The sequence below is a fragment of the Plodia interpunctella genome, chromosome 11, assembly GCF_027563975.2.
Source record: "Plodia interpunctella isolate USDA-ARS_2022_Savannah chromosome 11, ilPloInte3.2, whole genome shotgun sequence".
Taxonomy (NCBI): Eukaryota; Metazoa; Arthropoda; class Insecta; order Lepidoptera; family Pyralidae; genus Plodia; species Plodia interpunctella.
This window is the reverse complement of record NC_071304.1, coordinates 8,826,071-8,840,507: the sequence shown is the minus strand read 5'-3', so window position 1 is coordinate 8,840,507 and position 14,437 is coordinate 8,826,071. Positions and strand designations below refer to the sequence as shown.

The window sequence follows — 14,437 nt, the reverse complement described above, 5'->3', positions numbered from 1 at the left end:
ACTTATATTGATCTATTGTCAAGTGGTGTGATAATTATGCAATGCGAACAAAATATATATAACGAAATATGCGAACAAACATTTTTGCAGCCAGTTGTCTTGAAATATGTATACTCGTCATAATGCTTGTGAATGCTTAGTCTAGTAGTAGTAACACTGGTATTATTACATCTTAGGTTTATAAAACTTATAATGACAGGTCACAATTTTGATTTGTAGAACAATGTATTTTTATGACAAAATGTTTATCCTTTTTATAATTTTTATTTTTATCAATTTATTTTTATTTACATTACTATTATTCACCAAACGTGTAACAAAAAGGCTCCCAAGGTTACAATCGACAGACAACAATATAGTTGAAAACGAAAGCGCCATATATTTTAACAAAATATCTTCGGGAGAACAAACTACAAACTCCATTGGCGTAATATTAACAAGAGAACAATCAACAAACTCGATACATTTTGATAAATCATCATCAATAAGACAATCAATGAAATCCACACATTATCCCGATATAATTTCAAGAAGAAAATTTGCAAATTCCATATATTTTCACGAAACATCAACAAGGGGACAGTTAACAGTTCGCCAGGCTTGTTGCATAGAATCCTGCGCAAGAATGAATCCAAAATTAGAAATAAACGTGATATTTTCGTTACAATTCGATCCTGATTACGAAATCCATAAACTTTTAAGTCAGATTGGAAATATTATATTCTTGAGTGTTAATATTTCTAGTTACGTGAAAGGGACTCCAATGGAAGATTTTGACACGAGTATTCTACAGAAATCCGAATGGCCAATGCACGTAACGTCTGATGCATTGAGATATCTAACTTTGTATAAACGCGGAGGGATTTATTTAGATTTGGATGTGATGTCGATCAAGCCATTGGAAGTTCTTGGTGTGAATTGGGCTGCGATGGAAGATAATTATTTTGTTAATTCGGCGGCAATGGCATTTGCAAAAGATTATGTAGGAAGACACGTGGCAAAGAAAGCTGTAAGGTATGTGAAGATTAATATTACGAATGTAAATCAATCGGTAGAAAGGGACGGATTCTTTATATAAATAGACTATCTATCAGTCATCGGGAAAAACAATATATTTATTTGAAACAAATAATTATAATGAAAAACCATTATTATTAAAGATTCATTTAGGATCGACATCGTGTGACTTCCCTGGTGTTGCAGACGTACATAGGCTGCGGTGTCCATTTTCCATTAGGTGGGCTGTATGCCTGTTTGCTTACTCAGTAGTGTAAAAAAAACTCTTGGGACCATTATGTTGACCTCTCTTAGATTACTAAGTACTTATTAAAGTACTTTATGATCGAGAAATTCGTGTCAATTAACGTTTTCGATTTTTCAGGAATTTTGTTGAGGCGTTTAATGTGAGCGATTTTTCTAATAATGGTCCAGGAGTGATTACCAGGGTGCTTATAGAGCTATGTGGGAGTTATCTCACACAACGTAACTGTCAAGGTAGGTTAAAAATAAAATCCTTACTATAAATAGAAATTACTAAAATTAAATTAACAAATAACACATTAAGTTATCCTCCAAGCAAAGTCGAGACTGTGTATGCTAACTCAACGATACAATATATTTTTTGAAGTGAAAACTTCTTTAGCGGCGTTGTGCACTTTTTGTAATGGGTGAAAAATGTTAACTCGGGTCAGGACATCTGATCGAAAATTCGTAAGACGTAAAAAATGCACAACGTTAATATTCAAGCTTTTACTTCTGCCGGCACTGTCGGAGTGCACCACATCCCTTCCTTTTAGGTCCCCCCCAGGCCACCATTAATCGTCCGTAATACAATATTTTATATATAGATGACCCTGGATGGCATTTACGGTGATATTCCGAAATGTAGATTGTAAGCTTGTTGAAAAATTACTATACAATTTATTAAAAAATATGAAAAAGTGCCTGTTAAGTTTTAATTTCTCATTTTATATAGTTTGAATGTATAATTTATCATGGTTTCACCCGAATGAATCCGGAACACGCCGCTAGTTACATATTATGAGAAAATTTATTAAAGTAGCCTAGGTCACACCTGAAGGTTTCGTCTGTCTCTGTGCCAAATGTTATCAAAATGAACCCAGTAGTTTTTGAGTTTATTCATTAACAGACAAGAAGACAAATCTTTTCTCTTTATAATATTAGTATGGATAGTATAATATTGTTACAGGCTTTGATATCTACCCAAAGGAAAGCTTTTATACAATACCATATTACAGAGCCAAAGAATATTTCAAAGCGTATGCATTGACACATTTAGAAACAGACCAAATATATGGATATCATATGTTTAATTACGCAACGAATGATATTAAGATTGAAGATAACTCGTTTTATGCCAATTTGGCTAAGGAGTTTTGCCCAACGATCTATAAAAAATACATCGACGAGTTCTCATATGTCCCTAACTCGTCTGAGGTTGGAGGCGCGACGTAATGGACAACACTCGACGGGCCACACTAAGCTGGTTCGCGGGTCAGATGGACACAAGCACAGAAATGGGCACAACACACCCAGAAGCACAGATAAATATTTACGAGCACACGTTCACATAATTGCACGCGCTGGGGATCGAACCAAGGACTTCGAGATAGCGGGGGCGCGACCACTACCATACCATATTTTGGTTTGCAGCTGCTTTGAATATACACACAATAACAGAACCATTAAAGTAGGAACAAATTTAATAAATCAATCACATTTGACACTTCGTCAAAATTCATAAAAGTAACCTTGTAACGCAGGGCACACAATATTTAATGTTCAAAAATCAGAACTACAAAAACCTTATACCATTAAAATACTATAGAAACTATCTTTTGCCCACAACTTCATATGTGAGTCAAAATCCGTTTCCCGTGGGAATTTCAGGAAATCCCTTCTTAGTGCTCCCGTACACAATCATAAGAACCTACACACCAAATTTCAGCTTTCTACGCCCAGTAGTTTCGGCTGTGCGTTGTCTGTCAGTCAGTCACTCAGTAACGCAAGAGTTTTATATATAAAGCAAATAAAGATAATGCTAACAAAAGAAGACATTTTTTGACAGTTCTAGCTAAAGGCTGACAGATGTCAATTGTGACATATAAAATCCTACTTTAGTAAGAAAATTTGCTGTATATTCGTATAGATCGCATAATTTATTTTCAGTTGTTTTAATTTGAATTTTTGTCAATTTATTAATTTACATGTTACTTTTTATAATATTTTTTTATGATCAATTTATTTCGAAATGATAATTTTTAGTTTTTTTTTATTTTTTATTTAAGTTATTATCTATTAACATTTATTTGAATTCATTTTAATTGAATATTTTATATGTTATGAATTTTATTTAGATACAACTTATTATTAAAAAGTTTAAATAATTTTAAATGTTTTTTTTGTAAAGTTACTAATTCATAAATTTAAAGACATAAGGTACCATTCATTCCATTAAAAGGAAATGGTCCATTCGGAATTCCACGCGGGCGGACTTGCGGGAAAAATCTGATTCAATGTAATATCAAGGCGTGAAATCGGCTATAAAACTGCTCAATATAAGATTCCATTTATTTTTGCTTACTGACGTGTGAAACGAAATGACAGAAATGATATTGTCCTAACTCGACGCACACCAGTAACCTCGAGAGGTTGCTGCACTCATCTGTCCATCCAATTATGCGCAGGGTCCTGCTGGGTATACCAGATCTGGAGAAATTTCCTTGTTTCTTGTAATGGTCATCTGGGAGAATCGCTATTCGTTCATAAGTATGTTTTACTTGGAACATTAAATTAATAAATGAACAGGAGAGCCGACTTCATTCAAAATGAGAAGAAGAATGAAAGAAAAAGTAATTATCACCATAAAGACTTGATAATTATAATTTTCTGTTACCTATTAAAATCTGATTGATCCGCAAACCCTGACGGAGCTACATACTCGTACATATATATTTTCGAGCTGCGCCTGAGATTCTAACCTATACCATTCCGAAGATACTACCATATTTAACCTGATTACACTATTAATAAGTTTGATATGAACATGGCATATCTTGTTGTCAGGTATGATATGTGTGCCAACGGACTGACAACTAGTGATGCCGACGACCATGCGGATTGGAGACGAAAAAGTTGTAAAGTGGACCCTGGGCTCCAATGCTCAATGGCTGAGAACTGTATAATGCTCAGATAAGAGAAAGGAATCATGGGACATCTTCCTTCTGAAAGCAGGTTCAGGTGGTCACATTAAACTGGCTGATAATGATGGATTTAATATTACTACATCAACATTAATATTTTGATTTGTTTTACTGACTCTACTTCTATGATCAATATAAAAATACTTAGCGTACGTACTCATAAATCGTTTATTGCTATTTTCTAATAAACGTGCAGTGTTTTTATCAGAAACAATGTAACTAACCAGTAAATTATATTTTTGAAATATTAGTTAAGCAAAATATAATTATTCTTATATTATTTTAAAAGGTGATCAGCGTAGCGTCGTTCATGAATAAGAAAATTATAAATCTACAAGTAAATGGATAACAGAAGAAAGTTATTTCTATTGATAATACTTATTTTTATTAATATATTTTTATTGCACAAATATATAACAAGTAGTCTCCGAAAGACTAATCAGTCTGATGTAGACTTACCTTCAGCAGAAAACATAGTTGCGAAAAAAAACTCCATATATTTTCACGAAACATCATCGAGGGGACAGTTAACAGTGCGTCAAGCTTGTTGCATAGAATCTTGCGCAAGAACGAATCGAAAGTTTCAAACCAATGTTATATTTTCATCGAGATTCGAATCTGATTTTGGGATTAATAAATTGTTAAGTCAGATAGGAAATATCAAATTCTTTACAGTTGACATTGCTAATTACGTAAAAGGAACACCTATAGAAAATTTTGATACAAGTATTCTTCAGAAATCTAAATGGCCGATGCATGTAACCTCAGATGCACTGAGGTTTCTAACTTTGTATAAATTGGGAGGGATATATTTAGATTTGGATGTAATGGTGATCAGACCTTTAGAGTTTCTTGGGAGAAATTGGGCCGCAATCGAAGATGCAATTCAAGTCGGCTCAAGTGCTATAGCTTTTGCAACTGACACTGTAGGAAGATATGTTGCGGAACAAGCGATTATGTACGTACTTTCTGAAGAGTACATATTCTTCTTTTCCGAATTAAAATAGCAGACATGTTAAATCAATTTAGACCAGTACGTAGCTACAGTAATTGTCTTGTTATTGAATCATTCAGGGCTACTACTACTTTTTATGTGCCTATTCATTGCTGAATATTGTCTGTCAGCTCCTTAAATTTTATCTTATCTAGGGCTTCTATGGAGCAGGAGGAAATACAGTTTGAGCAAGATAACGGATGAGCCTTGGATTGAACCACTTCACAGTCACACAAAGCATTTTAAAACCTAAACTAGGTTTTAAACCAAAAAGCATCTTAATGCTTTGTGGTTTGTGGATTAAACTCATTTAAAAAATATTTTTATCTCGATAAAAGATGTAAAATTTTTTCAATGATAGCTGACTAGGGTTTTTTTTGATCAAGTAAGGGTGGGTTGAGTGGCTGGATTAACGTTAACCTGCGCGCTGTTAACACTAAGGGTGGGTTGCACCGTAAACTTTGATGTCAACTTTAACGTGCGCAAAAATACGGAAAGTACGCCATTTTGTACAAACGTCAGCGCCCCGCTGATCAAAATCAACGTCAAATTTATGATGCATATTATTAACCTGAGATAAAATGGCCTACTATGCGCATATTAAAGTTAACGCCACAGTTGACTGGTGCAATCCACTCTATCCTTGTAACTTTCCAGAAATTTTGTTGATGAATTTAATCTAACTGATTATGTAAATAATGGCCCAGGAGTAATCACCAGAGTTCTGAACGAGCTATGCGAGACAGATCTTCCAGAACCTGGTTCATGTCTAGGTATGGATTGACAATAAATATGGTAATTGAATAATCATATTAATATATGATTGTGAAGTGCCGTGAGATTCTTGTCTAGAATAGAACCACTCCATATCCTTCCGTGGATGCCGTACAAGGCGGCTAAGGGTTAGCCAAAGCAGCTGATAGGTAACAATATAATTCCCAGTGAGGGTTGACGTAAAACAGGCATACAATATTATCCTACTAATAATATTAATGCGAAAGTCCTTTTCCGCTTTGACGGCTAAACCGCTTTTGATGTAATGTATGAGTATACACGTAGTTAATGAACCTCTTTCAAACGTAGACTACTTTTTTCAAAAATCAACCCCCAATTACTATAATGGGGGTGAAAATTTGTATGAAAGTCATGTCTTTTCCGCTTTCTCGGATAAGTTCACGCGGACCTAAGCTAGTTTAATAATAATTCGAAACTCGTGTACCATAATTAAGTATCACTTTTGTTACAGGCTTCAAAATTTACCCCCGAGGTACGTTTTCACCAATACCATATCACAGAGCTGCAAAATATTTCCAAGCATTCGTCATAAGCGAGCTCAAATCACGAAACATATTTGGATACCACATGTTTAATTATGTATCTAAGAATATCAGAATTGAAGAACACTCTTTTTATGCTAATTTGGCTAAGGAATATTGCCCGACGATTTATAACGAATTTAGTCATGAGTTCTCATATCATAAATTGTAGGTAAATAAAGGAAAAACTTTTAATTAATCACTTTAAAATAATATTTTTAGCAAGTGTGCTTATTCATTTAATATTTATTCAAATTCAAAATATTTCAGACTAGCTTTAGCCTGCGGCTTCGTCCGCGTGAATATCTCTGCGAAAGCGGAACAGACAGGATTTTCATACAAACTTTGACCCCCCCTACTATAGTCATTAGGGAGTTGACTTTTGAAAAAAAAGTAGCATATGTTTGAACGGTGGTCTTTAACTATATGCATACCAAATTTCATCAAAATCGGTCCAGCGGTTTCGCCGTTAAAGCGGAACAGATAGACTTTTTTACAATATTAGTATGGATTGATGTTAGTGACGATGTTAACTTAAACTAGTGTTAGTAAAATAATTTGTACACAAAGTTTTAGTTAGAAGTACGAAGAGGGACAATTGCTACCTTTATCCCTAAAAAATATTGCTCTCGTGTGAAATTTATGCGGGCAAAGCCACAGGCAATAAATATGTTATATTTAATTAGAACAATTAAAAGCACACGCTTCTCGGAATGTGATTTATCTGTGATGTGATGTTACGTCATGTTAATACGAACTAATGCAATAACCAGAAAACGGGCTCATATTTGTCAAAGACGTCACGGAGAGACGTGATTTATATATTCGTATTAACTCGATTAGAAGCCAACATGGATTAATTACTGGATTCAAACTTAAATTTTGACATAAATCCTAATGTGAAGGATCAAAATTCAATTCGGAAATTATTATTATTATTATGATTTATTCTTTCAATTTTACATATGTTTTATATATGTATGATTAGCTGCGCCCCGCAGCTTCGCTCCCCTTGGGATTTTTTTTCGTCTCCACTTCGCACGGTCGTCAGCCAATTTTGATGTAATTTGATGTAATTTGGAATAGTTACAATTAATGACCTACCATAAGCAGAGCTGCGGATAACATCTAGTATAGTAAAGATCAGTTAATTAATAAATAAGAAGTGGCCTGAAGGGAAAACTTACGGGATGAAATATTCAACAGTAGTTTTACGATCCCCTAGCCAGGGACTGAAATATAAATATAGGACTCTAGGGGTTTAATATAAAAGAGTTTAAAAGCGAGCAATTAATATCCTTTTAGTACTAAAATTGTAAGGAAGAATTTTCATTATTCCAACGACGAACTATATTCAGTTATGTATGTTTCTTCGACAAAACGTTTTGTTTTTGAGATTCATTCATGTCATTAATGAACTTTTATATACCGCGGGCGGATTCACAGGCCTCAGCGCTAGTTGACAATAAACACAAATAGATATACACAAATTTGACGCATTGATACGTGTATATGCTTTTTAGGGTTCCGTAGTCCACAAGGAACCCTTTATAGTTTCGCTCTGTCCGTTCGTCCGTCCGAGTCCTCACTAGTTCAGAGATCCTTACTAGAATACTGTAATTTTAATCTAAGTAGGTATGTATCTGTAGGTCGTAATCAAAATAAAATAAAAATAACTTAAAAAGTTTTTATGATGCCGAATCGAGTCTTTTAAAATAAGTATTATATTTTCCGCTGTCAATGACAACAGGAATTAGAACCAAAGATTATTCCATCGAAGCTACTTATCATACAAATCGTAGCTATAAATTGTATTTAATGGTTGGTTTATGTTTATAATGATGTCAACAAGGCAAAGGGAGAGTTATGAAGCACCACAAACTTGACTTCATATCCAATGTCCTAGATAAGCGACAACGTTTCCTATTTGTGTTTCACATCGATATATATACAAATATATATATATATATATATATATATTATAATCAGCACTCGGATCACAATCATAACCTGTTTTGATATACCTTTTGACTACGTACATTATGTACTTTTATATATTATTAGAAAAAAAACATTGTAAGAAACAATAATGGTAATATATATATATATATATATATATATATATATATATATATATATATATATATATATATATTATTAGAAAAAAAAACATTGTAAGAAACAATAATGGTAAGCCCTTCTGGCTTGATAGGGACCAACACTGTTCAAATGAGTTTCTTTCGGCATTTCTTCTCAGCAGTGGTCGTTCCGAAATGCCAGTAGTTTGTAGAAATATGTGAGAAATAACTATAAATATAAAAATTTACAAGAAAAAGTGCCTGTGGAGGTCTAATTTCTGAATAAATGATTTGAAGCAATAGAGACAAGAAAAGGTAAGATTGGCCACCTTATACCAAATGACAACTTTACATATTATGTCGCGTCAGTCTGCCTATTCGCGATAAATTCAAAAATAACTGCACAGATTTTCTTGTGGTTTTCACCAACGTATAGTGTGGTTTCCGAGGAAGGTTTAGGTGTATAATTCATTACGTTTTTACCCAAGCGAAGCCGGGACAGGCCGCTTGTGAAATATTATAGGAAAATTTTTAGATAGAAGAGGGAAAGAAAAGCCAAGAATTCATATATTTTTTCTTAGAATTCAAGAAACATCAATACTGAATATTATATTTACTTATGACAAATGTTTTCGTTTAAAAAAACAGTCATAATGACACTTATAACGTCGCTGTGCAGTACGCCGCTCAGTTAGGACGTCGGGTTACTTAGTAAAATATGATTGGTTGATTTCTGAATGATGATATTATGCTGAATAGCAACATTTACACAACACTCTTTAAGTGCCTGATTTCTGAGTGGCTTTATGCCATCCACCATTATTATGGTATCCATATACGTAGATACTTCTAAGCTTATTTTCCGGATACCGTAAAAACAGCGTACCTAAGTATAGATATGTTTATGTATGTTGTATGGAATTTTAGCATGTGATTGCTTCATATAATTCTGAGTTGATCCATTGATGGACATCGACGCAACGGACCACGACAGAGCAATGGGGCCACTCTCCAACTAAATTTTCAAATATTTGAGCTAGCACTGACGTTTGCGCAAGTTCACTAATTTTTAGCTGTTTTTCATATATGTCGATGTTTGTAGTTATGAAGATTAAAGTCTAGATTCCATCGGAGATAGCTCGTGTAGATATTACGTAAAATCATCTCTGCCACATCCTCGTGTGTTTAGGTTATATTCGGAGCTGTGAACTCAAATCTATACATATAAAACTTTAATTGAATGACTGAATGGCTGACAGACAACGCACGGCCGAAACGACTGGGCATAGAAAGCTGAAATTTGGTGTGTAGATTCCTATTCTGATAGGACAGTGTAGGGGAGCACTTAGAAGGGATTTCCTGGAATTCCCACGGGAAACGAATTTTTACTCACATACGAAGTTGTGGGCAAAAGCTAGTTACATATATATGAACTAAAAACTAGAAAAAGAAGACGAAATCGTCAAGCATTATGGCAATGCTGCCAACCTTGTGGGCACGTTGCGCCAGGACAACAATCGAGGGGCTATACAATATGTAATTTTTTTACAGTTTGATTGATTTTGGAAATAAATTACGTACCTACATATAAACATATCAAATTACAAAACTGTGTTATTCGTTTTGTAACTTGATTTTGGATAAATAGTATTTTTTATTACACGTATAAATTTCTAATTATTTCTTGCGTCTATGTGGTATAACAACGTTTTAGGCGTTGATTTAAGTTCATCACAAATGCAGCTTATCTTTCCGACTCTCCAAACTTACGAATTTAATGCCCTATAGGATTTACGGTGGAATTATAACTTTGCAACTTTGACTTGAAAACCCCTGCCAACAGGGCCGGCTTAGGTTACGCGTTTTGAGGGCCCTTATGTCATTATAAACTTTTTAAAATATGTCTAGTCGGTTTCTCACACAATTCGAAATGTGTCACTTTAAGTAATATGTTATCTACCTAATTTAATTATCTTTTCTTGTTATCAATTGCGTCAAAATAGAAATATACTATCATAAAATTCAACCGCCACGGGCAGATTTTTAAATTACAAAAATGTCTTGTTCTCAAATCTACAAAATGTTAGCCAAGTTCTATGACGTGCCATTCGAATATAGACACCGACATTTTTAATTTTTTTTGTGTAATTCAGCCATGTATTTTTCAATTCACTTCAATTTGTCAGTACAAAAAGAGTTTATATTTTCATTCTCATTCATGAGATAGGATTTGAAAATAATTTGTGGTACACATACACATAGTTGTTGTACTAAGGCGGTACTAAAAATTATTTAAATATAAAAAAATATTTAGAACCATCACAGGATCTAAATATTTTTTTATTTAAATAATTTTTAGTACCGTCTTAGTACAACAACTGCTGCGACATGTCTGTCGGAGATAAGGACAGTCCAGTCTGTCGCCTATCATTTTCAGTCAAATGTCCCCGGTTAGAAACCTACTCATGAATACGAAAACATCGTAAGGAAACCCCGTGTAATAGTTAACTGTTTAGTTGACTAGTATATGTAACTATGTCCTGCTAGGTAATTGTAAAAGTCATGTCCCAATGATGGCATCGGGACAACTTGAATAAAATCTGACACCAGTGTTAACAATAAAACACTCCTTAAAAATGAGAAGAAAATTTCTCGGGGCCCATAGTCAATTATGGGCCCTAGGCCTTTTGTGATAATCCGGCCCTGTATAAGAGTGAAATGAATTCAGGCGTTCTGCGGAAGAGTTAGCGGAAAGCGCAAATGGAAGATTTATAGTGTAAACTTGTTAATTCACTACTAAACTAAGGATGGGTTACACCAGTCAACGATTACGTTAACTTTAATCTGCGCACCGCCGATAAGACAAAATGGCATTATTTGCGTTTTTGACATTTTTAATAATTATATAGGTACAAATATATGTCTTATACATATGTATAAGACCTATATTTGTTAATTGACGTCCTTGAAGAAAAGGTTGCGGTGAAGTTTGTTGCGCCGCTTCTTCTTCACCTGCGCTTTGGAAGCCGGCATTAGACTTAGTTTAAGTAATTTTTTTGATGACAATAGGTGATGTATATCATCGTAAATTGAATAAAGAATTTTGAATATGAATTTGAAAGTTTCTGTCAGGTTAAGTTGACTAGTGCTGGATGACGAGGCATTCTATTATGTGATAATATACCACCGAACAGTTGAATTTTATGTAGCTTTTCAAAAAAATAAAACGACAAACGAGCGTATCACCTGATGGTAAGTGATCACCGCTGCCTAGAAACAACTGTAGAGCTGGGTCCACATTTGTATCAAGTAATCATATCCGTATCAGGTGTATCGTATCGAGTATGCGTATCATAAGTGTGGACCCCCGTTTTGACCATATTGTATCTTTTATCGCGTGAGCCACGCAGTTTAGCCAAAAACCACATCCACACTTATGATACTGTAATATTCTTCTTCTTAGATCTACGCTCATACTGCACCACACGTGAATGCAAACTTGTCTAATCGTGTATTGGCATTGTGTATCGCTTTTGATGATCGGGGAAAAACCGCCTCGAGATGGATCGCGGCTTATCGCGTATCAAATGACATAGCCGTATCATGACACCGTATCAAAATGCGTCCACATTATCATCATTCTGCCGAGCATGATGATATCCGATACGACACGTATCAGATACGCGGTTATATAGGGATAGGGGTGTAACATGATCGCGATCATGTCGCGTCCACGATGGCAAACTCTCCGTCGCGTGGCATCGACGCGTGTCATACGCGTCACGCGACGGAGATCTGATACGCGAAAATCAAGTGTGTCTTGGGTCGCCTTTAAAAACAAGGGCGACACAAGAACGACGCCGCCTTTTCAAGAAGTTGTAGAAGTTGTTAATGGATGAAAATATTAATAGGACTATATTTAAAATAGGGCCGTTGTAATAGCTAAAATGTTGCTATTTCCAACAGAAGTATATGGTCTTACTAAGCGATTGACCATGTCATCGTGTAGATGAACGGATATTATATCAATAATTCTTTAGATATAGATTTTTAACCCCCGACGCAAAAAGAGGGTGTTATAAGTTTGACCGCTAAGTGTGCCTGTCTATCTGTGTCTGTCTATCTGTGTCTGTCTATCTGTGTCTGTCTATCTGTGTCTGTCTATCTGTGTTTGTCTATCTGTGTCTGTCTATCTGTGTCTGTCTATCTGTGTCTGTCTATCTGTATCTGTCTATCTGTGTCTGTTTATCTGTGTCTGTCTATCTGTGTCTGTCTATGTGGCACCGGTAGCTCATCAACGGGTGAACCGATTTGGATTCGGTTGGTTTTATTTGATAGCTAATTTTTATGCGGTGGTTGTTAGATAAGTTTGATTAAAATCGGTTCAAAAGTTGTGGCGAAAAGAATATTGAAATTCGGGTTTTTTTTTAATTTGTCCAACATATAAACTTGTAGATAGAATAAACTTTAGCACGACGTGACGTATGTACTGTAAAGAAGATACCCAACAACTCTGCGATCAAAATTCAAGTAACATTTGTAGACGACATGTCAATGAAATATCGGGATCTTTCTTCACAACGATTTATTTCAAACTCAATCTTAACTCGATTACTTAAAGTAGAATTTTGAATAAATATTTCCTTGATACTTTCCATTGAAAAGTTTATTTTAAAATCAATCTTAATGTGATTGTTTTGAGGTTGAATTTTGAACGGAATACAACTTGAGATTTAAGTTTGGTGTTGCCAGCTGCAAGGAAGAGTCATGTTGGGTTGTTTCGTGTTAGTTTGATTTCTAACAAGCATTATTTTGAAGTGTGAGAGTTTACACATCGTACGACATTTTGATTTATGTCCCTTGTTTATAATATTTACGTATGACTAGCTGCGTCCCGGGGCTTCGCTCTCGTGGGAATTCCGGGCTAAATAGTACCCTATTTCTGATTTCAGGATATATTCTACTCGTGTACGTTTCATAATGATCCGTCGAGTAGATTTTGTGTGAAAGAATAACAAACATACATACACACATACATCCTCACAAACTTTCGCATTTATAATACCACTAGGATTTCGCTATAATTGATATATATATATATATATATAATATTTTCTTTGATTATTTATATATATATGTATATATATTAGTAAAAGAAAATATTATTTTTCCAGGAAATTGCCCATATTGGCACATTCGCGCCAAATCGCACTTCTGATTGACAGTGCGCGAACAACTCACCCTTGACTGACACTTCCTCAAATTGCTATTGACATAGCCTACGTGACGGGTTAGGTGGAATATTTGTTTTATTTTTATATCTATTTGTGTTGACTGCCAGGATTATAGATAATTTCGTGAAAAATCGTTGAAATTTCCCTTTTATTATATTTGTTCAATTACGTGTTGACTGCCAGGATGTTATTTTAATAAAGAATCTAATAAAATATAATTTAAATATGTGTTGCCAGGATTTTATTTAAATAAAGAATAAAATAAAATTTCCGAAAACTTCAAATAAAATCTTTTACGTAAGTATGTTTTGGAGTTCATTCATTATGGCTGTATGCTGTATAGCACCAACTCGTGCAACACCAAATCGAACGCTAACGAGGCGCAAATGATTTCTATGTTCGAATTCCGAGATGGCATCTGAATACTGAAATGTGTTCTTATTTTATTAGGACTTGTATATATTAAAAAAAAAAAAAAATTAATTACATTAACTTCTATAATCCATTCCAGCCCAAGCAGTGGGGAGAACAAGGCTGTCTGTCAATGACGACGGGGAATAAAATATCAACTAGAGTGCAGATTTCCTCACGA

General features: G+C 34.5%; 2 protein-coding genes across 4 annotated transcripts; both read left to right on the top strand.

Moving 5' to 3' along the window:
- The first annotated feature begins 216 nt into the window (after positions 1-216).
- On the top strand, positions 217-14,040 carry LOC128673705 (alpha-1,4-N-acetylglucosaminyltransferase-like). 3 transcript variants are annotated; one of them, XM_053751737.1, is made up of 3 exons: positions 217-1,014; positions 1,382-1,494; positions 13,786-14,040. In XM_053751737.1, the coding sequence occupies exons 1-3, from the start codon at positions 224-226 to the stop codon at positions 13,827-13,829; spliced, it is 948 nt and encodes a 315-aa protein (XP_053607712.1). In that variant the 5' UTR covers positions 217-223; the 3' UTR covers positions 13,830-14,040. The 3 variants fall into 3 exon arrangements, with proteins under 3 accessions (XP_053607712.1, XP_053607713.1, XP_053607711.1); XM_053751738.1 differs by lacking the exon at positions 13,786-14,040 and adding an exon at positions 4,087-4,222; XM_053751736.1 differs by lacking the exon at positions 13,786-14,040 and adding an exon at positions 2,210-2,723.
- On the top strand, positions 4,526-8,012 carry LOC128673706 (lactosylceramide 4-alpha-galactosyltransferase-like). Its single transcript, XM_053751739.2, has 3 exons — positions 4,526-5,181; positions 5,875-5,990; positions 6,464-8,012. Exons 1-3 carry the CDS (start codon positions 4,565-4,567, stop codon positions 6,703-6,705), a joined length of 975 nt encoding a protein of 324 aa, XP_053607714.1. The 5' UTR covers positions 4,526-4,564; the 3' UTR covers positions 6,706-8,012.
- Positions 14,041-14,437: the final 397 nt, after the last annotated feature.

Excerpts from the sequence above, each read along its gene's own strand:
- LOC128673705 (XM_053751736.1), top strand. The coding sequence starts at position 224 with ATGTATTTTTATGACAAAATGTTTATCCTTTTTATAATTTTTATTTTT. Across the intron at positions 1,015-1,381 it reads GTGGCAAAGAAAGCTGTAAG|GAATTTTGTTGAGGCGTTTA; the intron begins GTATGTGAAGAT and ends TCGATTTTTCAG. Across the intron at positions 1,495-2,209 it reads CACACAACGTAACTGTCAAG|GCTTTGATATCTACCCAAAG; the intron begins GTAGGTTAAAAA and ends ATATTGTTACAG.
- LOC128673706 (XM_053751739.2), top strand. The coding sequence starts at position 4,565 with ATGGATAACAGAAGAAAGTTATTTCTATTGATAATACTTATTTTTATT. Across the intron at positions 5,182-5,874 it reads GTTGCGGAACAAGCGATTAT|AAATTTTGTTGATGAATTTA; the intron begins GTACGTACTTTC and ends GTAACTTTCCAG. Across the intron at positions 5,991-6,463 it reads AGAACCTGGTTCATGTCTAG|GCTTCAAAATTTACCCCCGA; the intron begins GTATGGATTGAC and ends CTTTTGTTACAG.